General features: G+C 42.1%; 1 protein-coding gene across 1 annotated transcript in view; it reads right to left on the bottom strand.

Annotated features, from left to right (window-relative positions):
• Positions 1-15,621, bottom strand: part of CACNA2D3 (calcium voltage-gated channel auxiliary subunit alpha2delta 3) — a 774,181-nt gene that overhangs the window by 611,796 nt on the left and 146,764 nt on the right. Inside the window, exon 3 of the mRNA XM_057555140.1 lies at positions 5,174-5,290. Within this exon, the coding sequence (XP_057411123.1) occupies positions 5,174-5,290 (117 nt within the window). The remainder of the gene's footprint in view (positions 1-5,173; positions 5,291-15,621) is intronic.

The raw sequence follows: 15,621 nt of genomic DNA on the forward strand, positions 1-15,621 counted from the left end.
TCAGGGAAAAGAGTTTGTCACCATCAGCAGAAAAAAGGGAAGCTGTGTCAAATTTGCCTCCTATCAATATTTCAGATGAGCTCTGACTTGTAACACAGCCGAGCACTTCCAGGTGTCACTTAGACACGGCCCAACGGGAGTGCACAGCTGGCAGAGAACATATCACTTCCTCCATGTCCAGCATATGAAATATCTCCCTTGAAATGTTAATGAACTGAAAACAAATTGATTCCATTTCCTGTCCATTCATAGGGACTTAATACTTGATAAATTGCTCAGCAACATTAATCGAGGGCTTGGTAGCATGAATATGTTTGAACAAAGAAGTTGGGAGATGATGCTTTGGTTGCAATCTTTATACACGAAAGCAAAGAGCAGCATTGCTGCATCAAACCTGATGTGGTTTAATATTAAAACAACCTACATCAAGTCTCCGAGTGGAATTGAAAAAAATTATTTAAACCAGTGGCATTAAAAAGTGCTAGAAAATATTAGTTAAGAAATGCTACCATAATGATGGCACCATTATGTTAATGGCAATTACTGAAGCTAAGGTTATTTGTAATTTGCTAGCCGGAAAAATAAAAGTTACATATAGTCCATTATCCATCAGATGGCAGAGGTTATGTAATGGGCAGGCCACTCTGGCTTTCACATTTACTTCAGACATCTGATGGGGAGAAAAATAGGATTTTCTGTGATAGGATAATTGCATAGTGGAGAGTAATTCAAATAGGGGATGAGTATGATAAAAATCACTCTGATTCAACTAATCACTGGGAAAAGTGATGGGGGGAAATGATGAAATCAAGCCCGAAGAGACAGAGAAAAAGATCAACACTGTTTAACAGCCAAGAGGTGATAGGCATGTTAAAGGACTGCGTTACCCTAATACTCTTTTTTTTTTCCCATAGCACTAACTGAACCTCCCTCTACCAGACTAAAGGTGTTACCGCAGCTTCCTAAACTGCTACTGCCAGTCTCATAAATATTTTATATACATCAATGGAAATTTTAATAATCAGCATTTTTTGTGAGCTAGGTTTTTCCTCTGTGTTCTTGAGTCCTCCCAGCCATCCACCATCAATGAGCACTTGGTGCTAAGTCAGTTATTGGCAGGAAGGCACTAGGGGAGGCACCAGGGCCTCTGACCTGACTCGGATTGCTGGGGACGGGGATGAGGATGGGGGCTCGGAAAGGGGAGGTTGCTAGGCAGTGCATGACAGGGATGGAGCAAATTCTAAGATCCAGTGTTCTCCTGGGACATTTGAGAAGGGGGTCGCTGCTCATTGTGTGGCATGGACTGGAAAGGCAGGGCCTGGTGCACAGTGGAGCATTCTACTGCAACGTGGCAAGTGAAGACTCCACCGCAAACGCACCGGCAAATTGGAATTTGAGGTCTTTGCACTTCAAAATATCACAAGTCCCATGGGCGATAGCAACCTTTCCTATTGGAGAAGTGAGGTGTAATTGTAGTATGAAAAACAGTCACACCCACTGCTCCGCTGGCCTTAATATAAGCCAACATCCAGGAGGCCTGTCAGTGGCCACCTCGTCTCACTCCAAATGCCACATGGTCTGTGACTGTTGCCAATGGAGACGCACAGTCCACACAGGGACCAGGCCGATCTCAATGACGAAACTGTCTCCAGACAAAACCCCAACTTGATATACAAGCCCTCTTTCCTTTTTAAAGATTGGGAGCAGGGGAGAACCACATATTGCTGAACCAGTTACCCTAAATTTTATGGCATCAAGTGTGCTTACAAAGGGCCTTGAACTCTATTTTAAAATACATAAAATATATAATTCTGAGAATCTTGGATAGCTTTACTCTGGGAACATTTCAATTCAAATAGAGCAAAAAAAACATTTTTCCATCTCCAAGGAACCACATCAACCATATCAGTCTTTTTTATTTTCACCTCACTAATTTAAAGCAAAAAGGTTTCAAAATTAGGTTCCCTCCTGTCATCATCCAGGGACTTCCTGAGGCTTCAAGACTCTCTCACTATTACATATTCACAAACTGGGAGGTCCTGTAACCAGCATTAAGAGCAAACATTTACTGAACCTTTACTGTTTGCCAGGCCTGTGCTAAACACTTGACACAGATACACACAGAGCCACTATAATCCTACAGCCTGGGTGCCAACGGAACTCCACTGAGCCTGCCCAAGTAACCGGGGCCAAGCCTGTTTGCTCATCTCTAAACCAATGATAGTAACGTGTCTCATTCCCAGGGCTGATGCAAGAATGAAACAAGATGGCATGTGCAAAGTACTTGGCACAGGACCTGGTGCCTAGTGAACTCAATAAACATAGCTAAGGATTAGTAAGTCATCGAGTCCTAACGTCTCAAGGGAGCTGAGTGAGGAGAAGAGGTCCAATGGGCTTATTCAGCTTTTCTCACCAGCCTCACACCTTGGGGCAGAACTGAGATTCGGAACAGTTCTCTCTATTCCAGAGCCCATGTCTCACCCACCACATGGGCCCCTGCCTCTGAGTGCCCAGGTCCAGGGTCTGCTGCCGATTAGAACTCTGCATGACGGTAGCATGATGCACAAGCCCCCATGAATTCCAGACACCAGGCCTTCCTTGTCTGTCAATTGCAGAGGCAGAAGCTAAGGATATTTATGTCCCTTTCTACTCCAAAATTCTGTGATTCACGAAGAAATCCAATTTGGGACAATAATAGCATTTCCTTCTCTCAATTGACGATGTTGTTACTAGTATTTAAAACAAAACAAAACATTTGTATTCATTTTTTGAGGATTCAGGAAAACGTGCATTCACACACCACTCCTGCTAGAAGGACTGTGGATTGGCATGACCTTATTTGGACAGAAATATTTTCATATGCATAAAGAGCCTTAAAGATGGGTTCAGAGCCTTGGAACTGTCTCTGTGTTTGGGAATTCATCTTAAGGAAATCAGCATACACTGAAGGATGCAATGCTGAGGGCATGGAAGTGATGAAGGAAGCGGACTCTGGGGTCCCTGTGCCTGGGGTCCATACCCCACTCCCCAAGTAACCTCAGGGAAGTGACTTAACTTCTGCTCTGAGTCTCCTCTTTTGTAAAATGAGGATAATAATAGTAACTTCCATCACAGGGCCGTTATCAGGATAAGGCCTATATATACTTTATGTATATAAAGTCCTTAGAGAAGCACCCAACACGTAGTCGGTGCTGTCTACTGATCTGCTGTTAACATACAAGAAGATTTACTTCAGCATTATTTATATCAAAGCTTACAAACAACTTAAATATCCAGATACAGAGGAACGTCAAATCAATTATGACACACGCACCCATAGATTGGAATGTTATGTAGCCATTTAAGAAAATCTCGAAACACAGTGACACAAGAAAATGCTCACACTATAATGGGATAAAGAAGTGGAAAAAAGCTGGATACAACAAAAGCAAACAGGCAATACTATTGCTAATTTGATAAAAGAAAAACACATACAAGGACATGCACAGAAGTGTAAAGAAAAAAGGCTAGAAGGAAGAAAACAAGCCTTGGTTTCCTGCTGGGTGGTGGGACTTTTAAGTGATTTTTTTTCTCTGATACTTTTCAGTATATTCTAAAAGTTCCAACAAAGGGGGTGTTCATTTTATAAATAGAAAATAGTAATTGTGTGGGGTTTTTTTAAAATTTATCTCAGGGTTCTCTGACTGTTATATTCAAATGCCTACCATGCTGCCCTGTCTGTGAAGAATACCACTTGCCTCAAGGGAGTGATATAGAGACACACCAGAGGCCACCATGCAGCTCCCCGGAATGGCTGTCAGTGCAGTATTTCTGTGGCAGATAAAAGCACTTTTTTTCTTTTAAGGCACTTCAGAGTTTCCACCAAGAAGTCTCATCTTATTTAAATTAATAATCACAGTAAGAGCAGAAGTTACTATTCACTTAGCACTGCTCATGTGCCAGGTTCTGTGCTAAATGGCTCAAAACCACAACTGTGTTTGATCTTCACACTCCCTGTGAGAGTTTTCCCCATTTTAAAGATGAGGAAATCGAGGCTCATGAACGCTGTTTTACAGAAGGTTGAAGTTTAGCAAGTGACAAAGGCAGATACTGAACCCAGGTTCAAGCTCATGCTCTTACCTAAACTACAGCCCCTCCTTCCCTAAATCAAAACAGTACAAAAATGTTTTAGAAACAAGAAAATGTGTGGGATTATAAGGTCTAAAGCAGAAATATCTTGTGGAAATTTGGTTTGGCCAATTAAGGATGAGAAAAACTAAAATAGGAAATGGACTTTTATAATAAACTCATTCTGGAAATAATAAAACTAAAAGGTAAATAAACTATACTTTAGAAATAAAGAACTCTTCAGATTGCAATTCTTTCCCATAATCCTGTGCCAATATGGTATTAACATAGGATATTGCAACAGTCACATGTCCTAAATCAAGAATTCAGATGCCCTGTTTTGTCAGCAACAAGGAGTAAAGTTGGAGGTCATCTTGGAAATCCAAAATGATGCACATGTGCACTGCAGTTCCGTTCTTCCTGCTACTATAAAATTTCAGGAGTAATGGCCTATATGGGTAAAGAATCTAAACAAGAGTTGTGGATATATGTATATGTATAACTGATTCACTTTGCTGTACATCTGACACTAAAACAACATTATAAATCAACTATACTCCAATAAAAATTTTTTAAAAATTTTTCAGGGAGCTCTTGCCAGTCAAGATAAACATTATAATAACAGTAATATTCCAATAGAGATAAAAAGAACTTCCAACTTCATCTAGACTCATTTACCCCACAGAAATTTTCAATTCCATATTTTGGCAAACACTGCTTAAATTTTTTTACAAGTGCTTAGTTCAACCACAACGTACCCTTGAATGTACTTTGGCGATTAATGAATGCATTACACAGCCAGAGGCCATCCTCTGTGGATGTGCAATTAGGGACACCTCCACTGAAGGCATACGATCATAAGACGAAAACTGGCACCTAAACCTTACGTGGAGAAAGGGTAATTGTGCCCCTAGTAACTGCTTATCCTAGCTAACCAGACTTAAGAAAGTGTGTACATCATGGCTGAGTCAACTTTGATTTCTGAGAGTTGGGTTCATCAATGCCAGTTGCCTGCAGCTGCCTTTGTGTCTTCGGGCAGTACAGAGCAGAAACCAGAGGCACTTACCCGCACTGCTTCAGACTTCTTGTGAAACATCTCTTCCATGTTCTTTGCCAGCTTTTTCACCAGTTGGAGACCATCGATTTCTTCTATGGAAACGTCTTTCTCATACTCTTTGTATTTCTGGAAGGAGGGAGGACAACATTAACATGGCACATGATACCATAAAACATCATGCCTACAATGTCAGAGCACATTTACCTAAAAGGAATAAGTAAAAATAAAGTTACAATATGGCTGTCTCTGTTGGATTTGGGGAGATTGGACTGTATTTCAAAATTATTAAACCAACTAAAGAGAAATGTGAAAACTGGCTCTGGTTCTCTTGAAGCTTAGCTAGCACCCAGGAAAAAAATAAACCCTAAAGCAATCAAGGCACAGCATCTTACAGACATTTTATAATGTTAAAGTCCTTGCTGTCAATTTTAGTAATTCAATTCAATTCATTTCAATTACTGAGGACTTCCTATATATCCTCAAGGAGCTTGCAAAAAGAAGCATGTACACTAAGTACAAACAACATTAAAACAGCAACATTTCTTATATAAAAATAACCATTATATAAGATTTCATAATTTGTTAGTCTGTTCATAAGCGACTAATCTGACCCACAGTATACTCAAATTCTCAAAGACAACTTTTCATTTAAAACCTATCACATACCCTGGTAATATATCTGTCTAAATCGGCAGTTCTCAAAGTGGCCCAAGAATCTCTGCAGGGTCCCTGAGACCCTTTCAAGGGTCGATGAAGTCCTCCTTTTTTCCAACAGCTTATTTATATGAAGGCATGTCTTGTTACTTGATTTTAACAAATCACAACAGATTGACCACAAAAAAAGATATGAGAATCTACCTGTCTCCTCTTAAATCAAACCTTGAAAAGATTTGCAAAAAAGAAAAAAAAGCCACTCCTCTAACTTGTTTTTTAAAATATAGTTATTTTTAATAAAATATGTTATGTACAATATGTTAACATGCAATGAGTTTTTATGTTTTGAATTTGTTAATTTTTTTTTTTGAATTTGTTAATTTTTAAATTAATGAATTCTTGGTTTTAATTTCAAATGTGGCAAATATTTATACATACAACTCGCATAAGCTCTTGGGAGTCCTCAATATTGTGTAAGTGTATGAAGGAGTCCTAAAGCCAAAACGTTTGATATTACTAAAAATTTAATTTTGTTTCCACTGGAAAGAAATATTGCTTATTAATTTAAAAAATGTTCCAAATGGAGCTCAAAATACTTTTAATGTCAAGAGGAATCCTTTACATTTATGTAGCTATGAAAAGTCTGGAGAACTAAAAATATTGGGGGCCTTATATTTACCCTCATTTGGAGGGAAAACCTGAATCGGTCACTAACCCCTTACCCCAAGCTCCTACTTAGGAAAAACAAAAGGCTCCACATGTTATCTGGGCTCTAGAGACCTTGAGAGCAATTTCTGAAATGGAAAATATAACAATTTTTTAATGGCAGTTGTTTTTAATATAACAACCTTTTAAATTTTTAACATATAAATTTATATTTTCTCCCCATTTCCTCTACTTCTCCTTCAAATATATAAACCGGGAGGAGGCTCAGTCTTTCCTTGCCCCAAGGAAGGGAGTGTGTGAGTCTTTGTGTGTGTGTGCGCGCGCGCGTGCGCGCATGTGTGTATGACATAAAACGCTTCCCTTCTTAGCTTAGATTTCCAAGTCCTTTGAGGCAATAACACTGGGTGTCCTAAAAGGACAAGATTAGAGTTTAAGCACAGAGAGAGTGACTCTAAGGAAACAAATGTAGAGAGAGGATTCTTTCAATCCCTAAGACTAAAATGAAATCCCTAGAGCCTGGAGGCATCTGGCCACAGAGAGCTCCCAGTGCCCATTGGGCACTGGCAGAGCAGGAGGTCAGAAAAGCAGGAAGAGACCCTTGGACTGGGCATTGGGGCCTCAAACCTGGATGTCAGGTGCAGGGCTTGGAGTTTCTCAGAATTAAAGTGATCCTGAAGAAATTTTAAGAAGTGCTATCCTGGAGCACCTGAGTCTGGACCAAGACAGACATCTGCTACATGGTTTAAAAGATGCTCGGAAAGGCTCTGCATGGTCCTATAATGGACCATGAGTCGTAAGTGACATGCTTCTCCCTGCTCCCTGAAAATGTCCATAAAAATCTTATGTGTTTATGTTGAGAGTCTTTCTCTTCCTTCTTCTAGCCTTCCCCTCCTCTTTGACAAGGCTCTCCTGGTTCCCCAAGGTGAGGCGGCTGCACCCTCCCTCCAAGCTCCCAGAGCATTCTGTGCTCATATCTCCTGGCATCACAGCTTGCATGGTCCAGGAGCTGAGGTCCTCATGGTCATCCCCCAGCCCACAGCAGACACTCACAGAACTTCTCTGGATGAAGCTTGTTGCAGAACAACTGCAATGCTACAATACAAGGAAGACGCAAGTAAGGATGCAGCTGCACTGTCTGATGGTCCTGTAAGCGTGACCTCCCCACTCCTTGGGAGGTTGATAGGCTTGGCCCAGGATGTGGGACTCCAGCCAGCCCAAGCCTGGCTCAGGCTAACAGTGTCCTCTGGTGTATGAATAAAACTTCAATAACAGTCACTGGAAACTTTCCCTAAGTTCAAATGCAAGCCAATGATCTCTTTGGAGCCAAAAATTCTGGGGGTTCTCTGCTGCCTGCCAGATGTGCTCCAAAAGCCAAGAGCCAAGGCCAGCTTATACGCGAGGTTGATTCACTACCAAAAATACATAGTTCAAGAAGTGAGTAAAACAAAACAAAGCTAATGTTAGTCTAATATTTACAGTCAGTGAAATAAATCTCTGTCTTAAGTAATTGTGAAACTAAAGGTGATCTAGAGGCTTAAGATAAAGAAAAAGAAAATGTATTTCACAATTAGCCTTTACCTAAATCTTTTGATCTTTATATTGGGCCCCATTATTCTGGTCATATCTATTATTTACATGTTTTTTTCTCCCAGTAGACTTCTAGAAGGGAATCAATTTATTCAACTCTGACTATCCACCGACTTCTCAATGAGACCTTCCCGCATCCTCTCTTCTTCCGAGTCTGCTCTGTGAAAAGGAGCCGCCGATTTTATGGAGGGCTGTGCATCTCCCAGGCCTCCTTGTACCTGGTGACCTAGCTAAGTAAGCTCAACACGAAGCTCTGTGCCAAGCCAAGGATTCCAGATCTGGGACAAACTCAGTAGTTCACTGGTTCTATTCCTCTTCCAGCCTCAGCCCTCTTCCTTTAGGACATGTGACAATGGGTCCTCTTTGCCAATGAGCCAAGCCGCATACTACTTGCTCACCACCCTGGGGAAGTTATCCCATAAGCAAAACACACTCTGCTTTTCAAGATGTGTTAGTGGCTGTTGGAATTGGGTCAGAATGATGTAATGTCTTACTCTTACCAGGAAACATTACTCTTTGCTAGAATCAAAGGATTTTGAAGAACAGAGAGAGTAACCAACTGATAGTCATTAATCAATTGCAAACGCTTAGCGGCTTAGAATGGTGATATACACCAAAAGCATCAAAAACGTACCTACTGTATGAAACCAAGCAATATGACCTCCAGCAACTGGATAGAGTAAGCTACAACGGTACAAGTTCCACACAGCCATCCCAAATTGTGCAAAAGAATGCAGGAAACTAGCATATAGAATGTTGCAATAGGTTACAGACAGTAATGGGTGATTAGTAATTTGTTTTAAATTACTAATCTGCCTACACGTACACACACACACACACACACACACACACACACACATACACACAAACACACTGTGAGGACGGATGCCAAATGCTCACAGTTGGCTGTGCTACTGCAAATGATTTTTCTTCTTTCTGCTTACCTGTATTTTCTAATTTTTATAATAAACAGACTTTTTTTTGGAAATTAGAAAATATAAGAGGTGTAGTTATATGTAGAATAGAATATGGGCACTTAAAAACAAAGTTCTGTTGGGGAAATGTGGCCCCAATTAGAATCTGTGTAGTTAAGCAGGATGTCTTCATTAGCAGAGCCTAAGGAAGTCAGCAAAATTAGTCCTGCGTGTGTCAAAGGCCCAGCACGGCGCCGGAAGATTTTCACATATTAATTTGTCTAATCCTCACAGCTACCCTGGGGGGCACGTGTCATCCCCGTGTTGCAGATGGGGAACTGAGGCACAGAGAGGTTTAGTCAGTTGTTTAAAGTCAAATGGTTAGAGAGTGAGTTTTAAACCTAGCAAGGTCTGACTTTGAATTGCTTGGTCTTTTGAACTTAGGGAGTAGGGAGTGAAGGACTGATGGTCTAAATATTTGTGAACTTGTTTCAGAGGGCCCATTTCACTGCCATCACAATGCCTATTTCATTGACCTTGTAGCCAACAGTGGCTTGGACTCACCAAGAGAGAGTCAAATACCTAAAACCAGAGACATCGTCAGTTAACAAGGGCGGCAGCTGCTTACGAGGCTGATCCAAGTGAGCAAAAGCCATGCGGCAGGGCACAATGGATGTCACAGGTGGGGACGCTATCCCTCCACTGGGCCTCTGAGGGCGCAAGCTTGGAGCCTGACCCCAGAGGAGCAGACGCAGCTCTTGACCCCTGAAAGCGGCCCAGGGGACTTAATTATATATTAATACCGTGGCTGTGTTTGGGCTACAAACCGTCTGTTCTCCAAGGTACCAAGAACGACCTGGAGGCAAAATACCCCAAACTCCTCCTCCTCTGGGGTTTGCCTCTGCACACAGCTATGACAACAGTAAAGCTTTATTTTCTACAGCCTCAAGGACTGCTCTGGCAATTACTTTGTTTTGTGTAAAAACAGTAAAACAAAACAAACAAACGAACAAAAAAAAAACAAGCATCCTTCAACTGGGAAAAGGAATTCAGAAAGTATCAGTGGGTTTCTGCCAAGACACAAAATGAAGGTAGTGGGGAAGACCAACATGGAAGAGACACTATGCCACCTAATTAAAGATTCAGGCCGGTCTGCATTTGACCTCTGTCTCCAACACTCCATTTATTTGTTCCACAAATGTCTATTTTGTGTCTATGGTCTGCTAGGCAGGGGACGAGGCACCAAGCACAACATGATAAGTAATGCAAAGTCGAAGAAAGCTCATGGTCTAATGATCTGATGAGTAAACTGGCAAAGAAGATACAACATCGTGGTAAGTACACTTGTGGGGTGGTCAAGGCAGTCACTCAATCTTGCTGGAACCCTACAGGATGATTAGGCTGGGAAGAGGGTAGATGCAACAGGGGATGAGCAGAGGGAGCGGTAGGTGTGGAGTTCAGGGCAAGAGGCTGCCTGGAGCTCAGGGAACTACCCCTGTTCCACTTCACTGGTGCATGGATGGCCAGGACGAGGGACTCTGGTGAGAGATGAGGCCAAAGAAGTGAGCAGGGCCAGGCCATCAAGGGTAGTGTGCTAGGATGAAGAGTTTGGACTTTATCCTGACTTGGGTAGGAGGCTGAGGGTGTGGAGACAGACAACAACCAGAGTCACTGAAGGATTTAAGGGGAGGAAGGACCCAATGACTGGATTTGTGGTTTTGAAAAATCTCAGTGTGCAGAGTGGGAAGGAGGGACATAAAACTGGATGGAGACAAGAAATTGGGAGGCTGGGGTAGCTAGGACTTGGGAGACAGCACTGGAAAAAAAGTTAGAAGAGTCAGAGAATGAGAGGTGGGCTCCCTGGGAGACATCAACAGGTCTGATGGTCAGACACGGCAGCTGTTTGGGCTGGTTGGCCATGCCACTTTAAGGAAATTGCTTAGCCTCCTGGGTCTCAGTGTCCTCGATCAGAATACCAGAGATAATGATGCCCATCTTCCAGGGCTGCTCTGGAGGGTTACTGGGAGGACGTCTATGAAAGCTCCCAGCACAGTGCCCGCACAAAACGGGCCACTCTAAACCTTCGTGCTCCCCTGTTTTTCCCTCCTGGAATTTCTGCTACAGAGGATTCTAGTGCATGTTGTATTTTCATACCAATGCCTTCCTGAACTGAAGCTTTTAATGGAGCAGACAAATTCCAACAAGGTGGTTGATGACGCTGATGTTCTTCACTCTGCCACCCCCATCCATCCTCTGGGCCTCCCCCTGGATTGGGGCAGTAGCTAGTGACACCTGAGTAACACAGCCTGTGGCTTTAGCCAAGACCAGGGTCGAAGCAGAACACAGCCCTTCGCAAGAGCACCTCTCAGCGTTCATGACACAGAAGAAAGGCAGCCTTAGAAACTTTTTATTCCCTCTGTCACAGGGGAACATCTGAAGCTTCCATTCCTTCTGTTAGCAGAATCAGCATTTGGCAAGAAATCTTGTGATGAGCCAAGAACATTTATCATTTGAGAAGGGAGACAGAGAAATGCATTATTTCTGTAGCATCTATTTTGCCAGATCATTTCACACAAACACCAGGAAGAGAAAAGCCCTACTTCACTGTCAGAACACTTAATGTTGTTCATACCTTTGGGTTATTTTTTTCCTACAGGCTAACTGCATATCTAGGAGTGAGTCACCTGGAACAGTCCCCAGAGAGGGGGCTCCAGTCAGGAGGCTTCTGATCAATCACAATTAATTAGTATAGAAGCCCAACAAAGAAGAGGTGCTCTGAGTGTGCTCAGCACCAGCAAAAAATACCCTCTTGCAGAGGATGGATGCAGGAGTACCATTAGCCAAAGAGCTGGAACATCTGAGCATGGTCTCTTGGCCAAATTTTCTCATCACAAACTGAAATTACATCTCTAGAGTCAGTATAATTAAATCACTCAATGAGGATTGACAGAAGGTCCAGGGGAGGAGATGATAAAGCAAAGACCTGCTTGTCCCCAAGTGAGAATCTGGAGAGCTTGCCTCAAAGCCCACGACTTGAAAGAAACTGGCCTGCTTCCCCATCCCACCCCTAAGCCTCCAGCACTTCCCTTAAAAGCCCCTGACCCCGTTTCCCAGTAAACCCTATTACTGGGAAAGCAACCCATACAGGCTAAGCCCAGAACCCTTAAAGGTGGCTTGTTACATAAAAGTGGGAAATGCCTCATGTTCCTACCTTAAGATTCAATTTTTGGTCTTATTCTCATTCCTTCAAGTTCTGAAATAGCCACAGTACCAGAGGTAAAATCATTAAACCAACTACTGAAGTAAGGATCACACCAATACAAAAAAGGAACCTAAACTGAAATCACTGCTATTTTCATTCATTTAACAAATATGTACAAACTGCCTACCTACCATGTGTAGGCAGGTGGGGGGAACAATGACAAATATACATGTTCCCTTGGGATATAAGGAGGCTAATTTTTTGGTTCTTTTTATTAAAAATAAATAATAAATAAGTTGGAGCAGAGCCACACGGGTTATTTCAATTGAAACCTGAGCCCTGATATCCCACACAGCCGTTCTGTGTGTGTCTCCTCCCAGGGTCACACCTGTCTGCAGTGCAGATATGTCACTTCTGCCAGATGTGGGAGAGTGTTGTGTGTCTTCTACTAAGTGCAGAACTGTCTATAAAGCACAGACATATATTTCTCCCTGAGTAGGGAGGGGTGAGTAGCAGGAAATTTGGGCAACCCAAACTGATTTGTAAACAATGAAAAATTGGCCAGGAACAAGAATGACAGGATGGTCAGCAGGTAGGAAGAGGGTCCCAGGGAGGAATGTAAAACAATGAATTAGCCATGGGTTGCAGAAAAGGAGATGACTGTACAGCATATATCATTCCCTGCCTCCTGGGAGATGAAATTTACAAAGTACCCTATCAGTGTAATGAGACAGTCATGAGCCATCACAAGGTGGTTGGTCAACAGAGGCAGGACATCTATGGTCAAGGTTTGATGAACAGTGGGAACAAGGGGAGGTGGGGGAGGTGGGGGACGGGGGAGAGTGGGAAAGGTAGTCTCTTTAGATTGCATGTAAGCTCATCATATGTCCCTCCAGTGGGGAGAAAGTGATGCAGTTCCTGTTCAGTCTCCTCTGTCTTATTTGTAGCAAAGGGGACTGACAATGATCAGATGGGTGGGAAAGCATCTGAATGGATTTTGCTGGCATGCTATTGATTTGGAGCCTGGTGGCAGCATCCTGCTTGGCTTAGAATCACTGGCCAGGATTCAAGTCTGAGGAAAATCAACAATGTGCATCCCACTTGCTAGGCCATTTGGTGTGATGCTAAGAACAAGGACTCTCCATTCAGATGTACTAAATTCAAGTCCTAGCAATGTGACAAGTTGCTCAGTCTCCATCGGCCTCCTTTCCTTCAATAGTAGAGTGGGTTATACCAGACCCTCCTACTGTTCCCAGGATGATCAAATGAGGTCGAGTGTGTAAAGTCCCTGGCAGCACCCTGGACACAAAGTAAAGCACTCAAAAAATGTTGATGATGATGGCAGAAGTGGTAACACATGCCAACACTTGTTCTATAAGTTCTGAAAAAGGAAATTCTCTTGCCTCAACAAGAAAAAACTCTCAGCCAAGGTCATAACCTAACAGATGAACTACCTCTGAATGTTGCTGTGGGCAATGGCATTTTTCAAATACATTCCCAAGGCACTGAGGGGGTCTTCAACAGTAACTGTGGGGATGGCTCCCTTCTGGCAGAAACTGGATGCTAGAAGTCTGTATTTGTGTAAGGGTGGATGACAGTTTTCAGATATGTTACTAAAGATGTTGCAATAAAAACTAATCATCTATAATTTCTGGATTCTCTCCTTATAGGCAGTGTCATTTTTTTATTATGACATAAATGTACTTAGTATTCCTCTCCAATCAATTATCGCATGTGGAAGTGTCACTTCAAAATACAACACTCCAAAGCAATTATGTTTCCAAGTAAATATATTTCTAAATCCTTTAACCTGATGTTAGAAACACTTCTTTTTAACCATAACAACAACAAACCTAGCTGAATTCATGGAACTCTAGGTCACAGAAGAATATTTTTCTATTCGAAAATGGAAAATGCCATTTTGTACAAATCATTCTGTTTCACAGAGATATTCCAATCAAGTGTCTCCAGGGTCAAAACAAAACCCCACCCATTATTAATGCAGTGCTCTTCCAGATCTAGTTAAGTCTGAGGAACATCCTTGAAGAATGCAGTTTTTCTCTGTCAAAGCCATCAGAACAAGAGATAATTTGCATAAGAATGAGGGACCCTGTTTAGGAATGACAGAAGAGAGAGGAGGACAGGGCACTAAATTACCACCAAAGAATAAGCAGAGAGGAGGCAGGCAGCAGCTGGACCCTGACTTCTGCAGGGCTGCGGCAAACGTGGACCACTTGAGGAATCTGGAACATCACCTATAGGCAGTTCTTGTTCTGTGGGGTGAGAAGCATGGGAATGAACCACCATTGAAGGCGGTAGTTTTCCTCAGCATGTTTTTAAGAACTTCCAGCTTGAGTGGGGTGGTGGGGGAGGGGTGGGGAAGGCTGTCAGGGGAAGGAGTGGTGTGATCTAAATTACTTCTCAAGGTGCTTTCTGATACTCACCTCAAGAAAGCATTGTCACAAGAAGTATTGGGGTCCCCAGCCCCAGTGCCCCTGGAGCCTTTGTTCCCAGCGAGCTGTGTGGAATGCCCTACTAAATCAAGAGTTCCAGAGAGACTGCTCTTCAGAGCAGGTGGCTCTGCTGTGGGTGGTCTCTGACAGATTTCTACTACTTTCAGACTGTCAGGTCCTGAATTAAAAGATGGATATCTCTCCTCTCCCTGTTTTACTGTCTATACTCTTTTTGTTTTTTAAGTCCAAATAAGTCTCATAAGCTTTTACTGTTTCACGTAGTCAACTGGACAAATGCCACTGATAAATTTTAGCTCTGTGGTGATAAAACTGAGTGTGAATGCTGCATTAGATTCCTGTTTTATACAAGGGAAATTAAGTCAGAGGCAAGCTACTAAACCTGCTGTTGATACAACCATCTTTGCCCTAGCATGGCAGTGTAACATACTGCTTCAAAATTGGGAAATTCATCTGTCTACTGAACAAAATCAAATGGTCTCAATGCTTATTAAAAAAAAAAAAAAAAAAAAACTCCAGTTCCTGGATATTTTCTGGATTACTGCATGGGGATCTGAGGTTCTGAAATATGAATATTTATGCTGTACATACATCCTCACAACACGAAAAGCCAAAATAATGATTACAGGACCATGCGTGTTAGAGAAGACAAATCTCATTGTATGCATTTATGAGTGTGTTTTACGTATACCAACAAATTTAACTACAGCCAAACTGCAAATAATAAGCCATTACTTCACAAAGCCTGGACTACTTGTATAGATTATTTCTTGTGGCTTACTTTTTTCAAACACATTTTTCTGATGTTCCAATTTAAAATAATTCATTCTTCCTACTCCCCAAGGATCAGCGGGAACAATAACAACAACAATAATCATTTATTATTAATAATAGCAACCAGCATTTATTACTTACTTTGGGTCAGGTAGATATTATTTCCCCCCATTTTACAGGTTAGGGAAC

This window comes from Balaenoptera acutorostrata, chromosome 10 (genome assembly GCF_949987535.1).
Source record: "Balaenoptera acutorostrata chromosome 10, mBalAcu1.1, whole genome shotgun sequence".
NCBI lineage: Eukaryota > Metazoa > Chordata > Mammalia > Artiodactyla > Balaenopteridae > Balaenoptera > Balaenoptera acutorostrata.